The sequence below is a fragment of the Geotrypetes seraphini genome, chromosome 9, assembly GCF_902459505.1.
Source record: "Geotrypetes seraphini chromosome 9, aGeoSer1.1, whole genome shotgun sequence".
Classification (NCBI taxonomy): domain Eukaryota; kingdom Metazoa; phylum Chordata; class Amphibia; order Gymnophiona; family Dermophiidae; genus Geotrypetes; species Geotrypetes seraphini.
The window spans coordinates 158,840,817-158,858,871 of NC_047092.1; the positions used below are offsets into that span (position 1 = coordinate 158,840,817).

Sequence of the window (18,055 nt, forward strand, 5' to 3'; positions counted from 1 at the left end):
GAGGTTTTTGCAGTCTATGTGAACAAGGTAAACTCCTGCCTAGAGTTCAGTCCATACTGGTTATTAATCCAGCCTTCCTTTTGGTTTGAGCCTCAAAAGTCCTGTGTCTAAGCACCAGGGTGTCATTTCCAGTAGCAGAGTTTTAACAGAGACAGCAAGAAGTGTGCTGCCTCCAAGTTCAAATGAAATAGTTACCGTAATAGTCCATTCACTCAGTTGTTTGCAGCATCCCAAACAGTGCTGGTCAGCCTGATGTGTGCAAACATCTGCAGCTCAGGTCTCCTGTTCACTGGAAGAACAAATTCTCCCTCTTCACTCTGGGTTGTTACAAAAAATAAAAAATGCCAACAACCAAAAAATTTTCACACTTCTTGGTTCTAATACAAATGTACAGTCCAAATAGTGTCCTCTCATACTTATCTCTCAAAAGGATGTTTTCAGGGCTTTGTAAGCGGTCTCTACTAGTGCTGCCCGATTCAGGGAAAAAAAATTTTGATTCGATTCAGCCTATTGAATTGGTTTTTCGATTCGATTCGATTTTCCTGCCCAATTGGGTGTTTTTTTTTTTGTTTTGTTTTTTTTTCATACATTCTGATGGGTTTATTTACACTGGCGCTGTGGTGTAAACAAAATAAACAAACAAAAAATACTTTTTCTCTCTGTTAAATCTTAGCTCACGTTTGTGGTCTAACACCAGCTCTGGCAGGATACACGTTTCAAATCTGACATATTGTAATCGCAAAACAGAAAATAGAAAAGGTTTTCTACCTTTTGTTGTCTGATCATTATTCAAATCTTGTTGGTCCCAGGCTCTTGTTGTCTTGCTTGCCAGGGTCTCCTTCTTTCTTCTTTCTCCATGCTAACCATCCATCTGTCATCTCCGTCCTCCCCTTCCGTTTCCCTTCCCTCCCCCGGAGGTCTGGCATCTTTCTTTTTTTTCATCTCCATGCACAGATCCATCTTTTCTTAACTCCCCTTTCATCCAGCCTCCTTCCCCTCCTACCCCAGCCTCCCCAGCTATCCAGCCTCCTTCCCCACTACCCCAGGGTCCACCATCTCTCCCTTTCTTTTCCCAACTACCATCCTATCCAGTATCTCTATCCCCCCATCCACACCATCCCTTGTGGCCAACTTCTCTCCCTTTCTGTTTCTTCCCTCCCTAAATCCCATTGTCCATCATCTCTCTCCCTCTCCTCTATTTTTAGACCCATTATTTCTTCCCCCCAAAGTCCGGCATATGCATGTCTCTTTGAACCCCCCCTTCCCTCCCTCCCTCCATGTACTTCTACACCAGGGCCCCTCTCCCCTGAAGGTCTGTCCCCCCGAAGGCCTGCACTCCAGCCCTGAAGGCCTATCCCCCCCCCTTGAAGGTCTGTCCCCCCTTAAAGGCTTGTCCCTCCTGAAGGCCTATGCCACCATCCCTGGCCTGTCCCCCCTTTGAAGGCCTGTCCCCCCTGAAGGCCTATGCCACCATCCCTGACCTGTCCCCCCCCCTTAAAGGCCTGCCCCCCCCTTGAAGGCCTGAACACACACCCCCTTGAAGGCCTGCACCCCCAAGGTCTGTCCCCCTGAAGGCCTGTCCCACCCCGAAGGACAGCGCACCCCCCTCCCCGGGAAGGCCTCCGTGTTCCCCCTGGCCTCCCCGTATAGGTGAAGCCTGCAGAGCACATCGCGGTACTAGCGTCTTTGCAAACTGCTTTGAGCTGTTTCCTCTGTTGCGGTCCCGCCCCTCCTCTGATGTCAGAGGCAGGATTGCAGCGGAGGAAACAGCCTCGAAGCAGTTTGCAAAGACGCTAGTACCGTGATCTGCTCTGCAGGCTTCACCTATAAGGTAAACGGTGCGGGGAGGCCAGGGGAGAAATGGGAGGCCAGGGGGGAAGTCGGACGCCAGGATGGGAAATCGGACGCCGGGAGGGGGGGAACCCGACACCGGGGGGGAGAAGCCAACAGCAGCACTTCCCGACTGACCCTCCCTCCTCTCCCTCTAAAGCAGGTGCGGCACCGGCTGGCCAGCAAGAGCAGTGCTGCCGCTTCTGCTTTAGGGGGCGAGGGGGGAGGGTCCGAATCGGGAAGCCAATTTTTTGGTGTTTTAAATCGATTCGAATTGATTCACCCGAAGTGAATCGGGCAGCACTAGTCTCTACCTTCTCAGCAGTCTGCACTCACTGCTGACCACCCACACTGCTTAAGTCGCAATTGTACACTGAAACAGACACCCAAATAATTCTTAACTGGATATGTGCATACCTGGTTCCTGAGGTTCAGCTCTTTTTTCAGTATATTTCATACTGTCATTTGTCTCGATTATACCCCTGTTTGGTTCCCAGGAAGTCTTGACTGAGACTCCTTCTCTTTCCTTCTAAAGACAATTTGTAAGCCAAAGAAAGCCAATGGAAGTGAACCTCCTCTTTGTTCCTTCCTCTCCCCAAAGGCTTTCTCTCCTTATAGGCTCGGGTTTCTAATGACTCAAAAATCTCTTTTCTGCTGCTGGATGCCAGCCCATCTTTTTCTTTTCTCCTTCCAAAGCCTTTAATCCAGGGGTGTCCAAACTCGGCCTTCACCAGGTTGGGTTTCAGAATTTCCCAAATGAATATGCGTGAGATCTATTTGCTTACAATGGAAGCAGTGCATGCAAATAGATCTCATGCAAATTCATTGGGGAAATCTTGAAAACCCGACTGGATTGCAGCCCTCAAGGACCGATGTTGGACCACCCTGCTCTAATCCTATCCAAAGTTCCTCTAAGCCAATGCTTCCCAATATTTTCATGGCTGTGACACCATGATTACAACCAAATAAAATTGTGTGACACCCCAGAGGTGCAGAATTATGATTCACAATTAAGGAACATCCCCTCCTACCAAAACATTCATAAAGACCTACAAACCTATCTATTTGGAAAATATCTTACCCCCCTCCCCCTCAAAAAACAGGCTGCAACCAATAGAAATCAAGCAAAGCTCAAACTACCTCTCCCATCTGGATAAATGATCAACATCTCTACATATACACATCACCCAATAAACCAGGAAAGTGACACTCATACCATAAGAACATAAGCAATGCCTCCGCTGGGTCAGACCTGAGGTCCATCGTGCCCAGCAGTCCGCTCACGCGGCGGCCCAACAGGTCTAGGACCTGTGCAGTAATCCTCTATCTATACCCTTCTATCCCCTTTTCCTGCAGGAAATTGTCCAATCCTTTCTTAAACCAGAACCTATAATGTCAAGATTACAACACCAGATGTGGCCAATCTTCTCTCCAAACCATATACCATAATCATACACCTACACAAACCAAGATATCTATGTCATGAAACCTAATTAAATAATGTAAATCCTGGACATGGCCAGGCTCTTCTAAATTGTAAATCACATTGAGGCATATTAGCGATCCATAAAAATCAATGTAATCTATGGAGAGCCCTCCAAGGTTGTGACCCCAAACATAGGTTTTGTGACGCTATTTGAGGTCCCGACACGTAGTTTGGGAAGCAAAGTTGTAATGAGACAGCAACAGGATCGGCAATAGGTCTTGATTATCACAATGTACCTATAATTAGAACATAAGAATTGCCGCTGCTGGGTCAGACCAGTGGTGCATCATGCCCAGCAGTCCGCTCACGCGGTGGCCCCCTGGTCAAAGGCCAGTGCCCTAACTGAGACTAGCCCTACCAGCACACGTCCTTGTTCAGCAAGAACTTGTTCAACTTTGTCTTGAATCCCTGGAGGGTGTTTTCCCCTATGACAGACTCCGGAAGAGCGTTCCAGTTTTCTACCAATCTCTGGGTGAAGAAGAAAACTGGAACGCTCTTCCGGAGTCTGTCATAGGGGAAAATCATTTCAAACCATAAGAAAAGCTTTTTTGATTGAATATTTATTTACGCATTTATTCAATTTTCTATACCATTCTCCCAGTGGAGCTCCGAACAGTTTACCTGAATTTACACAAGCATTTTTCCCTGTCTGGCCTGGTGAGCTCACAATCTACTTAGAACAATGGGGGGATTAAGTGACTTTCCCTGGGTCACAAGGAGCAGCGTGGGTTTGAATCCACCACCACGGGGTGCTGAGGATTGTTTTTTTAACCACTGCACCACATGGTCCTTAATACTAACTTTATCGGCAGCCACTATTGAACTGATTCAGAATCCAGAATGAATTTGGGTAAATTGAGCCCTTTTAGAATGACTTTCCTATCAGAGTGAGATTGGTGACTCTTAGGGCTCCTTTTACAAAGGCGCGCTAGCGTTTTTTTTTATCACACGCACCGGATTAGTGTGTGCTACCCAAAAAACTACCGCCTGCTCAACATTTTAGCGCATGTTAAGCGCGCAATAAAATCGCTAGCGAGCCTTTGTAAAAGGAGCCCTTAGCACGAGCATAATGAATTTTTAAATGAAACCGAATAAGACCAGGAGATTACTTCAGAAATACAGCTTTCCCTGTGCCTCATTTATTTTCTTTGGTGCCTGCTCATTCTTTAATTGACGTTAGTTGAATCCAATGCATTTGTCAGCTCTGATTTTCTTTACTATTTGCTGCTCGCTTTCTTGAGAATATCAGCAATGGAAATAGCCCAGACATAAAAATAACAATAACCCCGTGCATTTTGCAGTTGACCAATCCAAATCAGCAGTGTCCGCACATGCCTGAATTCTAATCTTATAGCGCTGACCCGCAAATTCTAAACTTTCCCTGATACTCTTATCATAGAGTTTAGAAACGGGTCAAGCCTGTGATCTCCTCTCCCTAAAAAAAAAAAAATTGTTTTTTTTTCATTTGTTAATAATAATTGGATCCTATATTTTCATAGCTTTATATTTTTTCCAGCTGTTGTGCCCCATGTGGTATATTCATTGCTGTCTTATATTCTTTTGCTCCGAAATTCTTTCAGGACTGTGTGCACTGGTTATAGTTTCAAAGTGGACCATAACTCCAGCTAAAACTTAAGTTCAAATGCTGTGTAAATATTTATTTTTTAATTACACTTTAATTCTACCTGAACACATGGACTAATTTGCATGAAATATCATGATCCTATAGTTAGAGAAGAGCATAACACAAATTAATATATTAGTTAAAATTATTTTCTCTGTCTCTAGTAAATGCCTGTATTTTATAGTAAAATAGGGGGCATTTTCAAGAGGCTGGGCTGAAAGCGGCCTTCCCTAGAGGTTGTGAAAAATAGGCATTCAGTAAAACAGTATGTGAAATTTGTCACACTAGAAAGGGGTAGCCCTGGGAATTGGGTTGGGAGAAGAAAAGGAGAGTTTTTTAACACAGATATTTTGCATCTGATAGAGGGGCATTTTTATTATGACTTCTAAATCCAATTTTGGACGTTTTGAGAAAAACGTCCAAAAATCCAGTAGAGAACATAACCATTTTGAAACAAAAAAAAATTCCCTTCATCTTTTTTTTTTTTTTTTTTTTCCAAAAGTGACCATTTCCTAGATGTGTTTATCCTCAGTGCATCTAACTTTTTGAACCATTTTTGAGAAAAAAAAAAAACAAGTCCAAATGAAAAAAACACAAAAGCCAGCATTGAATTTCGGGGTTTGCAGAGCCAGCTAACGCATAACCAGTTAAGTGCGATATTCAGTACTTAATCAGTTACGGGTTACCACATAAAGATAGGACTGACTTTTATGCAGTTAAGTGGTGAATATCAGCACGTAAGCAACCAAGAGCCGGCTTTGCCCCTGGAACGTCCCCCAAATAGCCAGATTTCAGTTCGGCACTAATTGGTTATTTTGAGCACCACTAACTGGTTAACTGTCACTGAAAATTAGCGGTTGGACTCGGAACTGGTGATTTAACTAGACAGGAGCAATTTCTGGCCAGTTAAATCATGTTGAATGTCGACCCATATGTAAATACGCATGTATGTTACACAATGCGTATTTTACAGGTAAATATACACATAGGTGCAGCATGGGCAGGATTCACACACATATAATTAAACTGAGTGATTTTCACTCAGCGCTGGGCACCACGCTGTGCACCTGATGCCAGCACTCAACCTGGGTATTCAATGTCAGTCATTTCTAGCAACCATCATTGAATAACTTGGGGGGAGGGGGATTTGCCCAGCTCTAACGTAACCAGCCAAGTGAATATTTATCACTGATAAGTTAATAGTGGACAAAGATAGGATTGCTAAATTCAGCTGGCCAGTACTGAATATTCCTGGCTAGCTGGCTAAGTTGTACAACATAGCCAGTTAGCGGATAACTATTAACGACAAATATTCAGCAGAGGTAACCAGATGTCTCCTACTGAATATTAGCGGCTAGCTGGCTAAATGCTATTTAAGTGGCCAGGAGCTGCTCCTGGCATGACACTCCTCTCTCTGTATTCGCAGGGGTTAGGGGGCAGAGCCGGCCCACAAATATGGAAAATCCATGAATAACTTTTGGGTCGACTCTGACCCACACCCGCCTCCCTCCTGCGTCCCGGACCTGACCTGGTAGTCTAGCGGGGCAGGAGCGATCTTCCTACACTCCTGCACCATGCAAAGCCGTCATCAAAAATGGCCGCCGTAAGTTCCCGTTGTAGTCTCGTGAGACCACGGGGACTCACAGCAGCCATTTTTGTAGGAAGATCTCTCCTGCCCCATGTCCACCAGGTAAGATCGATTCACTAGGGGGGTCCCAGCACTAAAAACTGTGAATAGTCGAAACCACGAATAAGGAGGGAGGAGTGTAAGTATCAGGGGGGACAGAATACTACAAGTTGAACATTATCTCCAGCATTTAGGCACTAGTACTTATTCCAGCTCTATTGCTGGCATAAGTGCTCATGATGCCTAAACTATAGGTGCATATTTCACCTTTTACATTAGAAATGCATATATGATTAATATTATTTGTATAAATACTGTATTGCATTTTTGTTAGCTTTAGAAACTCAATAAAGATAAAAAAAAAAAAAAGAAATGATTAGTAGTAGTAGTATTCCATAAAAAAAATTAGATGCATACTGTATAGACTAGGTACCACATAGGTGTCCTCCAGGTACCCATATATGGGTGTACCATTATAGAATTACTCTCTTAATGTGAGAAATCCCTTGAGCAATCATACCTACAATGAGAACATTTTTTCCCTATGGATTTTCTTTAGCTCGGTTTATTACGGCACTTAGGGCGAGGTTCTATAAACGGCACCTAAGCACGCCTACATTGTAGGTGCCACTCCATGCAGTTGTCAATCAACTGCTAGGTGCCGCTTATGGGCTCACGCCACTCGGCGCAGAAGCAGTCTTAGGCGTTGCTAGGCACCATAGAGATGGGCACCGGCACAATAGGCCAGGTTCTATTTGGCCTAATTTACTGGCACCTGTCTCACACACCTAGCGATGCCTAAGTTTACCATACCTAACCACGCCTACTGTTCAGGTGGGCATCGCTAGGCACCTCGACTTAGGCGTCACTAAGCATCCTAACAGTTCCGTGTGGAACTCGTAATTGGTCATTTAAATTTTTTTTTTTTTTTTTCATTGAAAACTGGTCTGGTCAATTACCTCACAAAATAAAAAGAAATAAAGTTATTGTGCAAATTCTGAAGTTAGGTATTGCTAGTTGTCCTCAATTAGGGCACCTAGTGGTGCCCGATGTAGGTGTCCTATACAGAATCTGGCTCTTAGACTATATTGTAGCTATAAGGTATCATGGAAACATGTAATAACATGTTTATATACTTCAATCTGTAGCTGCCAAAAATATATTGGTTTTCTTCAAGAACTTAAAATTGTTGAAGCAACAATTTTAATCTAAACATTACCTGGGGGGGGGGGGGGCGGTGTACTAAGCTGAGTTAAAACCAGTTGTGAACCAATTATTGAAGGTAACAGAGAAAAATGAAGGCAGATAAAGCCCATATGGCCTGTCTTGTCTATCTAACCATGCCATCTACTATCTCTTCCTCTCCCTTCAAGGTATTAGCTGGCAATTTAATATCTAATTTACTAAATGGCATTACATTTTTGGTGAATTCCTGTGTTATAATGGAGGTTTTCATTGATTAGCACAAATATATTATTGCTGGCAATCACAAACGTGTGTTAGCGTTCCTTGACTGACTCAAACCTAATGTAAGCCACAATCTGTTCCTGCCCTCAAGACCTCAAAAAGAGACTCTAGTGGGTTGATTTCCCATCCATCCAATTACAGTGCTGCCCTAATTTGCTGCAACCTGAGCATCCCAAATACAGTTATTTTCTGAGGGACCCTCTACTCACCCCAACCTCCAACAACCTGATTAAAGTACTATTTGTAGTCTGTTACATTTTCTAAAGTATCATTCTCAAGCCCCATGCCCCTCCCTGACATTTTAAAACTTTTGTCCCAACTCTGCTGCTGCTTCATATCTCTGACATCCCAATTAAAGTTCCGTTCCAATTATTCTCTTCTACTCCACTAGATTATGATAAAAGTGATTAAGCAACACATTTATCTCCAGAGACATCCTGATCAACAGACTCCTTGTCCCCAAAATGTCCCATGGACTTTCCCAACTCTCTGCCTACACTTTGGAGGTCTCAACATGATGAAGATGCATTATTCCTTCCTCTTCTGATGTTGCCCAAATTAAAATAGGTTCAGTAACATCATAAGTCCCTTTGCCCTGTTTGCCCTCTCAAACTTCTAACTTAGATTTCTAGAGGTGTAGGCAGAATTGGATAGAAGGCCAGAGAAGTGGATGGGGCCTTAGAGCCCTTTGATCAAGATGTGAAGGGAAAAGATGACAGGAACAGGGTTTGTGATGTTAAGGTTGGGGAGAAGGAGCCTCCAACATAATTTTAATCTGGGGGGATGGGGAATTCAGGTCACTGAGCAACCTCTTTGAAGTCTTGTGGGGGTGAATTACATTGGTTGACAGGGCTCTTGATGTGGATTTGGGGGGGAAATATAGTCAGGTCATGGTCCACATTTCACCAAAATGATACAATGTATATTGCTATACCCCAGCTAGGTTCACTTCAATATGTAATGTCAAGTAAATTGAAACGCTAGCATAAATAAATGTTAAGCTTTCAAAAATAAATTGTAAGAGTAACATTTGGCAGGAAAAAAAAGGCAAGGAGGGAACAGTTGAAAATGAAAAGTGTTCAGGCACACAGTTCATTTGGCTTTTCCGCTCACTTAAAGCAATTTCTTCTAGGTCACTGTGCTATAATATGATTTGATTGTGCTGATAGTTACATGCCACTGTTCCCATAATAACCATTTTTCTTCCTTGTTTACATAAATTATCTAATTACACGTGTGATGGGTTGTTTTAATTCTTTTCCCTTTTCAAATCCACCTTCCTGTTGCAATGCATGATGGGCAGGCTCAATATTGTGCATGGCGCCCGCTACAAGTGTTGGTAGGTTCCAGCTTTGTTTCTTGATTATCTTAAATCTACAGTGCAGCTCACAGACACTCAAAATCTAATGCTGAATCTCATTTAAAATGTAACTGAAAATGTAGCTTATTCATGTTGACACCCTTAAGGTGAATACTACCATTGTTTTTGTCTGTCACAAATCCTTACAACCATTCTATTATTACACAATGGCAAAAGTTTTCAAATCCTATAATTTACCATTTGCCATAATTGATTTTGATTGGCCTGTGAGTTCCAGTGTTTCAGAAGCTGTGTTTTCACAAATAACTTACTTTATCACAGTATATAATCCACATAAAATTCTTTTTCACTGGATTAATTTTTCTGTAGTATATAAACTTTATGTCTAGACTTACTGGAAAATGTTTAAATATGATACTTTTGTAAAATATTTTGTACTGAAATAATGAAGCGTGTTTGTATTGATTTACTTGATTTGATGGTAACAAGCATTTTCCCCTTTTTTCTCTCTTTCATTCCTCCTCCCTTTCTCCCTGGAATGTTGTCCTGCTTTGCACTGTGATTGCATGTCATTCGCTGGTGATGATGTCTCGTCACGTGGCTTATTGCTGTGATATAAATACCATGCCGAACTCTTCTGCCACCTACTGCCATGGTCCCTGTACTGCTACACCCTTCTGTATGTTTGCTTATTTGATTTTCCCTCCGAAAGTTCCCATGGTGCACGGTGCTACGCCAGCCACTGTATCTGCAGCGGCTACATCTGCCACCAGTGTTCCCTTCGCTGCAACAGCCACAGCCAACCAGGTTTGCTAATTTACCGCTTTGTTTCTTCAAAGAACTCTAAATTGGTGCTTCTGAATTAGCATGAGGGTTTAGATTTTGCCTCTTGTTGGCCTACACATTCTTTTCAAATTCACTGGCATAGCCTTTCCAGACTTTTACATGGATGGTGGATCCATTTCTGAGTTTTAGAGAATCACATTTTTTTTATTAGAACCTATTTTTCTTGATTTTATCGTATTTTATTTTATCTTTTTGAATAAAACAATCAGGATTGTTGGTCATATAAAATATTTGGAAAGCCCTACCTTTGAAACCATTGATTTGGGGTATTTTATGTTTAGATGTGACTAGGGCTAAGGATATATACCAGAAAAACATTTTCTGTTCATTTTTGGATTTTGGGGCTTCTGTCCAAATTCTGGCTTTTTTTTTTTTTTGGTTTGCTTCACACATTCATTTGCAGAGAAATGTCATGCATATTAGAACTTTTAAGCACATGCTTTAATTCATAGACTAATGAGCATAAAATCAATTTTCCATGCACTAAAAATTTTTGAAATTGCACTAATGAACCACATCCTGGATTTAGAATTGGTAAGTTATTAGAGGTATGGCAAATAAAGACCGTACAGCCTATCTAGTCTGCCCATCCATGCCGAATTCTAAGTCTACAATTCCTTCCTCTCCCCCAGACATCCTGTGGGGTTCTTTTACTAAGCCGCATTAAATAATTTAGCGCATGCTAAATACCAAGAAGCCCATAGGAATAAAATAGGCTTCTTAACATTTAGCGTGCACTAAATCCATTAATGTACCTTGAAACCAATCAATCAATTGAAACCACGCCACAAATTGTGTGACAAACGGTAAAGTCTTTTGAGTCCTGAAGATGCGGCGGAGGAGCTGTGAAATGTTGACTTGACTTACTGATAAAAATCTTTTGACTTGGTTTGACTTACCAAATATAAGAATGATCACATTTTTTGAACACATAATCACACGTGTGCAGTGGTAAATTTTAGCTGAATTGCACTGATTTGGAAATTTGAACATTGGCAATTGTTACGTTTGACATACCGTTGAATAAAAGTTTTTTATGCCGATGATGTGGTTGGAGGTTGCTAGGGCATATATTTGTTCACCTATATCCTGAGGCTTTTTCTTTCATTCTTACTGGTATTCTCAAGTGTTTTTGATTAGTGTGGGGTGATTATTTTGATTGACATTTGACACTGCACACAGTTTTGAATCCTTTTAATTCTTAATATACCATTCCTTTTCAACCCCTTTTAAAACAGCTAAACCTAAGTTAGACGTACTCGAGTTCTAGCGACTTGATAAATTGTGGATCTAAAAAGAATTGGTTTTGTGCTAGTCCAGAAAGGTCTTTCAGCATCATCTCCATGGTTGCTTTCAACGTGTTGTGGTCACCGGGCCCCGGTAAGGCTGATAGCGCCCCAAGTGGACCACAGGATCACTGCTCCGGGCGCGCTGCTCAATATGGAGACCAGCCCTACAGGCAAAGTATCAAACAAAAGAATCAAAAAGAACCAGGAAACTAGTCACAAACATAATGCTGTGTTTTCAATCCTTGCCGGATTATTGTTCAGGATTTTTATTCCACAATTGTGCAAAATAGAATGGCAAACAAAAAAAGAAAAATAGAAAAAAACCTCATGGCAAAAATCCTGGTCAGTAATTCAGGATTTCTAAAAGTCCCTGTGCCTTAGCAGTTTCAGCACAGCCTACAGAAGTTAGGCCTCACCTGGGCCTAGGCCTTACTCTGGCCCTCAAATCGAGCCTTGCTCAAAATGGAGTTTAAGTCCAGCTATCTCAGCACATTAACATTCACTGCATTATCTTCCAAAAGAAAATGTTCAGGAAGCCCTCAGCTCTGCTCCTGAGCTGAGGCAGGAGAATTGTCAAGTTTGTCTTCCGAGCTTTACCAAACATTCATATAATCCCGCCCAAGGTCTTGACAAACTTCTACCCATATACAATTCTCAGTTCCATTGGATTAGTTCATTCAAAACAAAAAAAAAGTATAATCTCACAAGGCAAAAATAAAACTGTGAGAGCTCCAGCAACAGCCCTTATAGAACACAAGAAGGTGCCCTGCCCCTGCTTGGGACCTTGGGTTGCGTCTCAGCAGTGCTGTGAGCCCATGCAGCATAAAGGAGAAAAAAAAAACTTTTTTCAACTTAGTCACTGGCTGTAACACAAATCTTGGCAATTCACCAAACTCTGGTAATTGTCCATACAAAAACCCAAAACAGCATCCACAAACAAAACTGTTCAGAGCAGTGGCATGCTTTGGAAAATTCCAAAACAAACAAACACAGTTTTAAGGGCAGTGGGCCTTAACAGGCAACACCTATTTCCATAGCTTCAGGTTCTAGAAATACCTGTTCAAAAATCTCCATTTGTTCCTCTTGAGGTAGGGCTTCAGCTTCCCAGCTTGGAGTTATCTGATCCACCTCCATAAGTTCCAGGTTATTAGGTTGCTCTGGTCTGGCTGGCTGCTGAGCAGTGGAGAGAGAACCATTCCTTCTCCTTGTCCTCTCTACCTCTGGAACAAACACTGCTGGTTTTTCAGTGTGTGAGCCACCCTGCTCTCTGTGTGCCTGCCCTGCTCTGAGGCTTTCGTGGGCTCCCCCTGTGGATGTCCGGGAAAGTGCAAGGCTTTCTCACAGTGGCATTTTGTCTATACCTTATGTTAATAGGTTTGGAGACAAACCTTTCAGAGCTAGGCTGAGTCTCCATTTCCTCTACCTCTGAGCTGTCAGAAAAGAGCTGTAATTGGGGAACCTAGGCTGCTGTGCTTCTCTGGGCTTAGTTCTGACTTTCCTGGGGCTTTTACATGGGAACATGTCAGGCACAGAGTCTGACTGGTCAGTGTCCAGCCATCTGATTGCAGGTCGCTCTCTGCCTGGTTCCTTTGATCTTCCCAAACATGATGTCCTTCTCCAGTGATATCTCTCTTCTGATGGTGTGACCAAAATAACAACAGTCGTAACTTCATCATTTGGGCTTCAAGTGACATACCCAGTTTGATCTCTTCCAGAATCAATTTGTTAGTTTTGTGTTTAAACTCCAAATTGAAGAACATATTGCACCAAATACAAATAGGATGATAAAATAGATACCAGACTTCAGATCACTGATATTTTAAATTATCCTGAAATAATCAAATAGAGAGAGCCTGAAGAGTTATGGAATAACATCAAAACTTAATTAGTGATGAAGCTAAAAATACACTCCAGAAGAGAAATAAAGCCAAGAAATCACCTTGGATCTCAGAAGAAACCAGAAAAGTAGCAGAACAAAGAAGACAAGCTAAACTTTCCAGTGATAGAAAAAAAAGTATCACAAATGAAGCGAGTGTTTCAACCATCTTCAGAAAAACAAATTTGGAAGAAGAGGGCATTGGTTTCAAAGTTGGTGATCAAAATATAAGCAACCTGCGCTATGCAGATGATACAACGCTTATCACCAGCAGCAAAGAAGACATGTTGTATCTACTGAGTAAAGTCAAAACTGAAAGTCATGGCATGGAATTAAAATTGACTATAAACAAGACGAAGATCATGAACATGTAAACTGCTGAAGATCTTGAGCTTGAAGGTGATTGAATAGAAGTTGTAAAATATTTCAATCTCCTGGGCTCTTTTTTTAAACAAAGAAGCAATTAGCGGAGAAGAAATACTTTGCAGAATAGCACTTGCTTGCTCTTCAATGAAGGCTCTCAACAAACCATTCAAAAGCAAGGAAATAACATTCCAAGCAAAGATCAGATTTGTCCAGGCACTCATTTTCTCAGTGGTCAGTTACGGATTTGAAAGCTGGACACTAAGGAAGCAAGACAGAAAGAAGATTGACTCCTTTGAGCTTTGGTGTTGGAGAAGGGTTTTATGCATGCCGTGGACCGCCAAAAGAACTAACAGATCAATTCTGGAAGAGATCAAACTGGTTTTGTCACTCGACGCCCAAATGATGAAGTTACGACTGTCTTGTTTTGGTCATAGGAAGGACATCATGTTTTGGGAAGATTGAAGGAACCAGGCGAAGAGGGTGACCTCAGGGCAGGATTAACCAATAGGCCAAGTAGGCACGTACCTAGGGCCCAAAATGGTCAGGGGGGCCCGATGAAGGAGGGCATCAACATTGTTTTTTCCAAACAGCGATGGGCCCTTCCAGCATCGATTGGCAACGTGGGCCCCTCCCCCCCGATCGGCAACACGGCCCCATCCAGATCGGCAACGTGCCCCACCCCCACCCCTCGATGGAAAGTAAGTCAAGCAAGCAACGCGGGTAAGAAAGGCAACAGGAACTGTAATTGTGCAAGCGGTGCTGCTTGCCCAAAGCTTCCCTCTGACGCAGCTTCCTGTTTCCACCTGGGTGCATGGTGGGGCGGGGCAGGGGGGCCCAGTGTACTTGTGTGCCTAGGGGCCCTCGACGAATTAATCCTGCCCTGGGTGACCTACAATCATATGGCTAAACATGTTGAAAACAACTATGGAGATGACGCTGGAGGAACATACCGGACTAGCACAAAACTTAATTTTTTTTTTTTTTTTTTAGATCTGTATTTCATCAAGCACGAGTCGATGGCAGCTAACTAACTAGAGGCAAATTGTTACCATTCTAATTTAGGGACCCTTTTACTAAAGGGTGTTAGTTAAGCCCTTAATTTACGGTTAACATGCACAAACAGGCTAGCACAGAAAATGTTAGTGTTTTTAAGTATTTTGGCTGTTTGCATATAGTAGCTCATGTGTTAGCTATTTCTTAAAATATTTATAGGAGAGTCCGGTCCATGGGTGGAGAGTGGGTGTTCCTGTGTTACCTTTAACTGCATAACACAGGGTTAACAGAAGAGCAGTTTTAGACCATTAAGATACTAGAATACTAGTGAAATAACACTTTGCCTTAAAAGAATTTCCTGCTGTTCAGGAAGTACAGGAGATGTTTTCAGCTAGGGACGTTCTTTAATTAGTGCTCATTCAGTCCATTAATCCAACTTAAAATATTTACCCCTCTCTTCTACAGAACTGCGATAGCAGTTTTTAGCGCGGTGACCCGCGCTGAATGGCCCACACTGCTCCCGACGCTCATAGAATTCCTATGAGCGTAGGGAACAGCGCGGGCCATTCAGCGCAGCTCTCTGCGCTAGAAACTGCTATCGCAGTTTCATAGAAGAGGAGGTTAGTGAGTGTTAAATTAATTTAACCTATGTTAGCCTACAAGTTAATTCTCTCCCTACCTGTATATTGGTTGGGATAATTAACATGTTACAAGTCCCATTGCATGTTATAAAATTTTTTTTTAATGAAAATGAATGTGTGAAACTAACCAAAAAATGTCCAAAAATCATGGAAAATGACCTGAAAATGAACCAAAAATGTTTTTGTGCTCATCCCTATCAGCAACCCGTAAACATATTAAAATTATTTCTTATTAATCAGTCCTTTATTACAGTACAACTAATCACACAGACAGAGCTGATTGTGATATAATCCATGTTTTACTTTATCTTTGCTTCTGTACATGTAAAATTCTTTTTTTGTTGTTTTTTTTTTTTAAAAGAAGCAATATGAGCAAGATTAAAACTAAATACTTCTATATCGATTACCAGGAATAAAGTGCATCACAGATCATACCACTGTTGGTATCATTGTTAAATTATCTTCGGGATAAGCTGAGTTTCGCAAATGGAGTCAGAAGGAGTTTGGCTTTAATAAGATTGTACCCTGGATTGCTCTAACCAACCTTTTTTTTTTAATCGGAGGCCACATTTAACATTTCATAACATCCGGATGGCCAAGACACGTGCACGAGCACACTCACGCTCTGTCTTTCTCTCCCATGTCCCCCTTCTGTCTTCCCCTAGGTAGTGTTGCCTCTGTATCTCTCCCCCTTACTACTACTTCTACTACTATTAATTATTTCTATAGCTCTACCAGATGCACGCAGCGCTGTACAGTCACAAAGAGTAAGAAAACAGTCCCTGCTTGAAAGAGCTTACATGCCATCCATTATCTCCTCTTATTCTCCTTCACCATCCAGCATTGCCTATCTCTCTGTCTTTCTACCCCACCCCCCACCCCCACCCCCATTGCACCATTCAGCATTGCCCCTGCCTGTCTCTCTTCCTCCATCCAGCACTGCCTTTCTTTCTCTCATCCTACACAGTATTTCCTCCTCTCAGTCTCTCCAGCTCATTCAGCATTGCCTGCCTCTCTCCCCCCTCTCTCTCACTCGCTCTTTGGTTTCTCCTAATCTAGCATTGCCCTGTTCTGTTTTTCTTTCTCCCCTTCCTTCCAGTCTTGCCCTGTTTCTGTTTTCCTTTCCAGCCATCCAGTATTGCCCCATTTCTCTCTTTCATCCATCCAATCTTGCCCTGTTTGTCTCCTATTCTATCCACATCTATGCTGCACAATTTTCCTCCCTTCCGTTGCACCTCCCCCAGGTCTGTGCTGATAAACAACCAAGTAAATAGCACAGGACCGTGGCTCTGTGCACACTGCTACTGTGTCCTGTGCTGGTCCCATCTCCTCTGACATAAATGGAACCAGCACAGGCTACAGAGAGATCCGGTCTCTGCTTCTTCCTTGGTTGCATATTAGCATGGACCCAAAAGAGAAAAGGCAGCAGGTCTGCGGGTTGGGAAGGTTGCGGTTGGGGTTAGGGAGGCTTAATCTCCCCAAGCCTCTTATGCAGGGCATAGCCAGCTCTCTGATTTTGAGTGTCCCAGAGGTGGCCTGGGGGAGACAACATATTCCCCCCACCCCCTGTGCATTAAAATTATTACCTTTGCTGGCAGGGAGGCTAAAGCCCCAGCAGCTAAATAAATTTCCTGCTGAACTGCTCTCCTCCTCCAGGTGCTCCTGTAGTAACCCAGGACTCCTAGCGTCAGCACTTGGAAGCATCCTGATGACTTCCGGGTCACTGCAGCAGCACCAGGAAGAGGGGAGCAGCTCAGCAGGGAATTTATTTGACTAATGGATCCTGCCAGTCATTTAATGGGTTCAGTGCAGGGTTGGAGGGAATCTGAATCCAAAGACACTCCCCCCCTCCCCCCGTGGCTATACCACTATAACAGTAGTGTCAATGGCAGTTTAAAAATGAAACTCCATGCTTTCTTTTGTTCCTCTGATCCTCACCCTCCTCAGCTTTTTCCTAGTATCTGACTGATTTTCTTTCTTATTTTATTCTCTAATTCTCCCTCCCCCAACTTTTACCAGTTCTCTCTCATATGTACTCTCCTCTGCCTTCACCCTGTCTTGTTCCCTGTACCCGATTGCTTGCTTCCCTGCCCAGGTCTCTGCCTCCCTAACTGATGCTTTGAAGAATCCTCCTTCCCTGCCCCAATGCTTCAACGATCCTCCTTCCCTGCTGTGAGCAGTTTGAGAAAGTCCTTTAAAGTCTGATGGGATTCTTGCTTCTCTGCCACGACTGGTTTTCACCACAAGGTCGAGCCGGAAGTTAAAATTGGTCTTGCAGTATTAAGTCTTGCAAAACTTGATACCTTGGGACCAGTCTCAACTTCCAGCATGCGTGACTTCAAGCTCCTGGTTAGACCATTTGCAGCACGGCAGCAGGAATCTTATCTGAGGACTTCACATGACTTTCTCGGATCTCTCGCCGCAGGGAAGGAGAAGCGTTGAGGATTTCACTGAACCTCTGCAGGCCAAGAAGCTGAAGGGCCAAGTCCTAGCCCATGGGCTGTGGGTTGGCCAAGCATGCTCTAGTGCTTGAATATCAATGCTGCATTTGGGCTATCTGGGTTTGCTTCCCAACCCAGTTTTTCTTCCTCGGAAATCAGAAGAGATGGGTTTGAGAATGCTCTAGATGCGACATCCACATTCTTTGCAGGGAGGTACAATCAAAAATCATACAACAGAAACACCTAGG

The 18,055-nt window shown here is 42.9% G+C and overlaps 1 protein-coding gene across 13 annotated transcripts in view; it reads left to right on the forward strand.

Moving 5' to 3' along the window:
- Window positions 1-18,055, forward strand: part of MBNL1 (muscleblind like splicing regulator 1) — a 284,040-nt gene that overhangs the window by 244,735 nt on the left and 21,250 nt on the right. For 7 of the 13 annotated variants that reach the window (XR_004540586.1, XM_033957831.1, XM_033957826.1 and 4 more), the window contains 2 exons: window positions 9,338-9,373; window positions 10,068-10,162. The exons of 1 other annotated variant lie outside the window; for it this stretch is intronic. Coding sequence is in view for 10 of the 12 variants with exons in the window: in XM_033957831.1 (XP_033813722.1) it covers window positions 9,338-9,373; window positions 10,068-10,162 (131 nt within the window). In the remaining 2 variants the exon portion in view is untranslated. The remainder of the gene's footprint in view (window positions 1-9,337; window positions 9,374-10,067; window positions 10,163-18,055) is intronic. 5 more of the 13 variants (XR_004540587.1, XM_033957827.1, XM_033957833.1 and 2 more) reach the window with 2 other exon arrangements.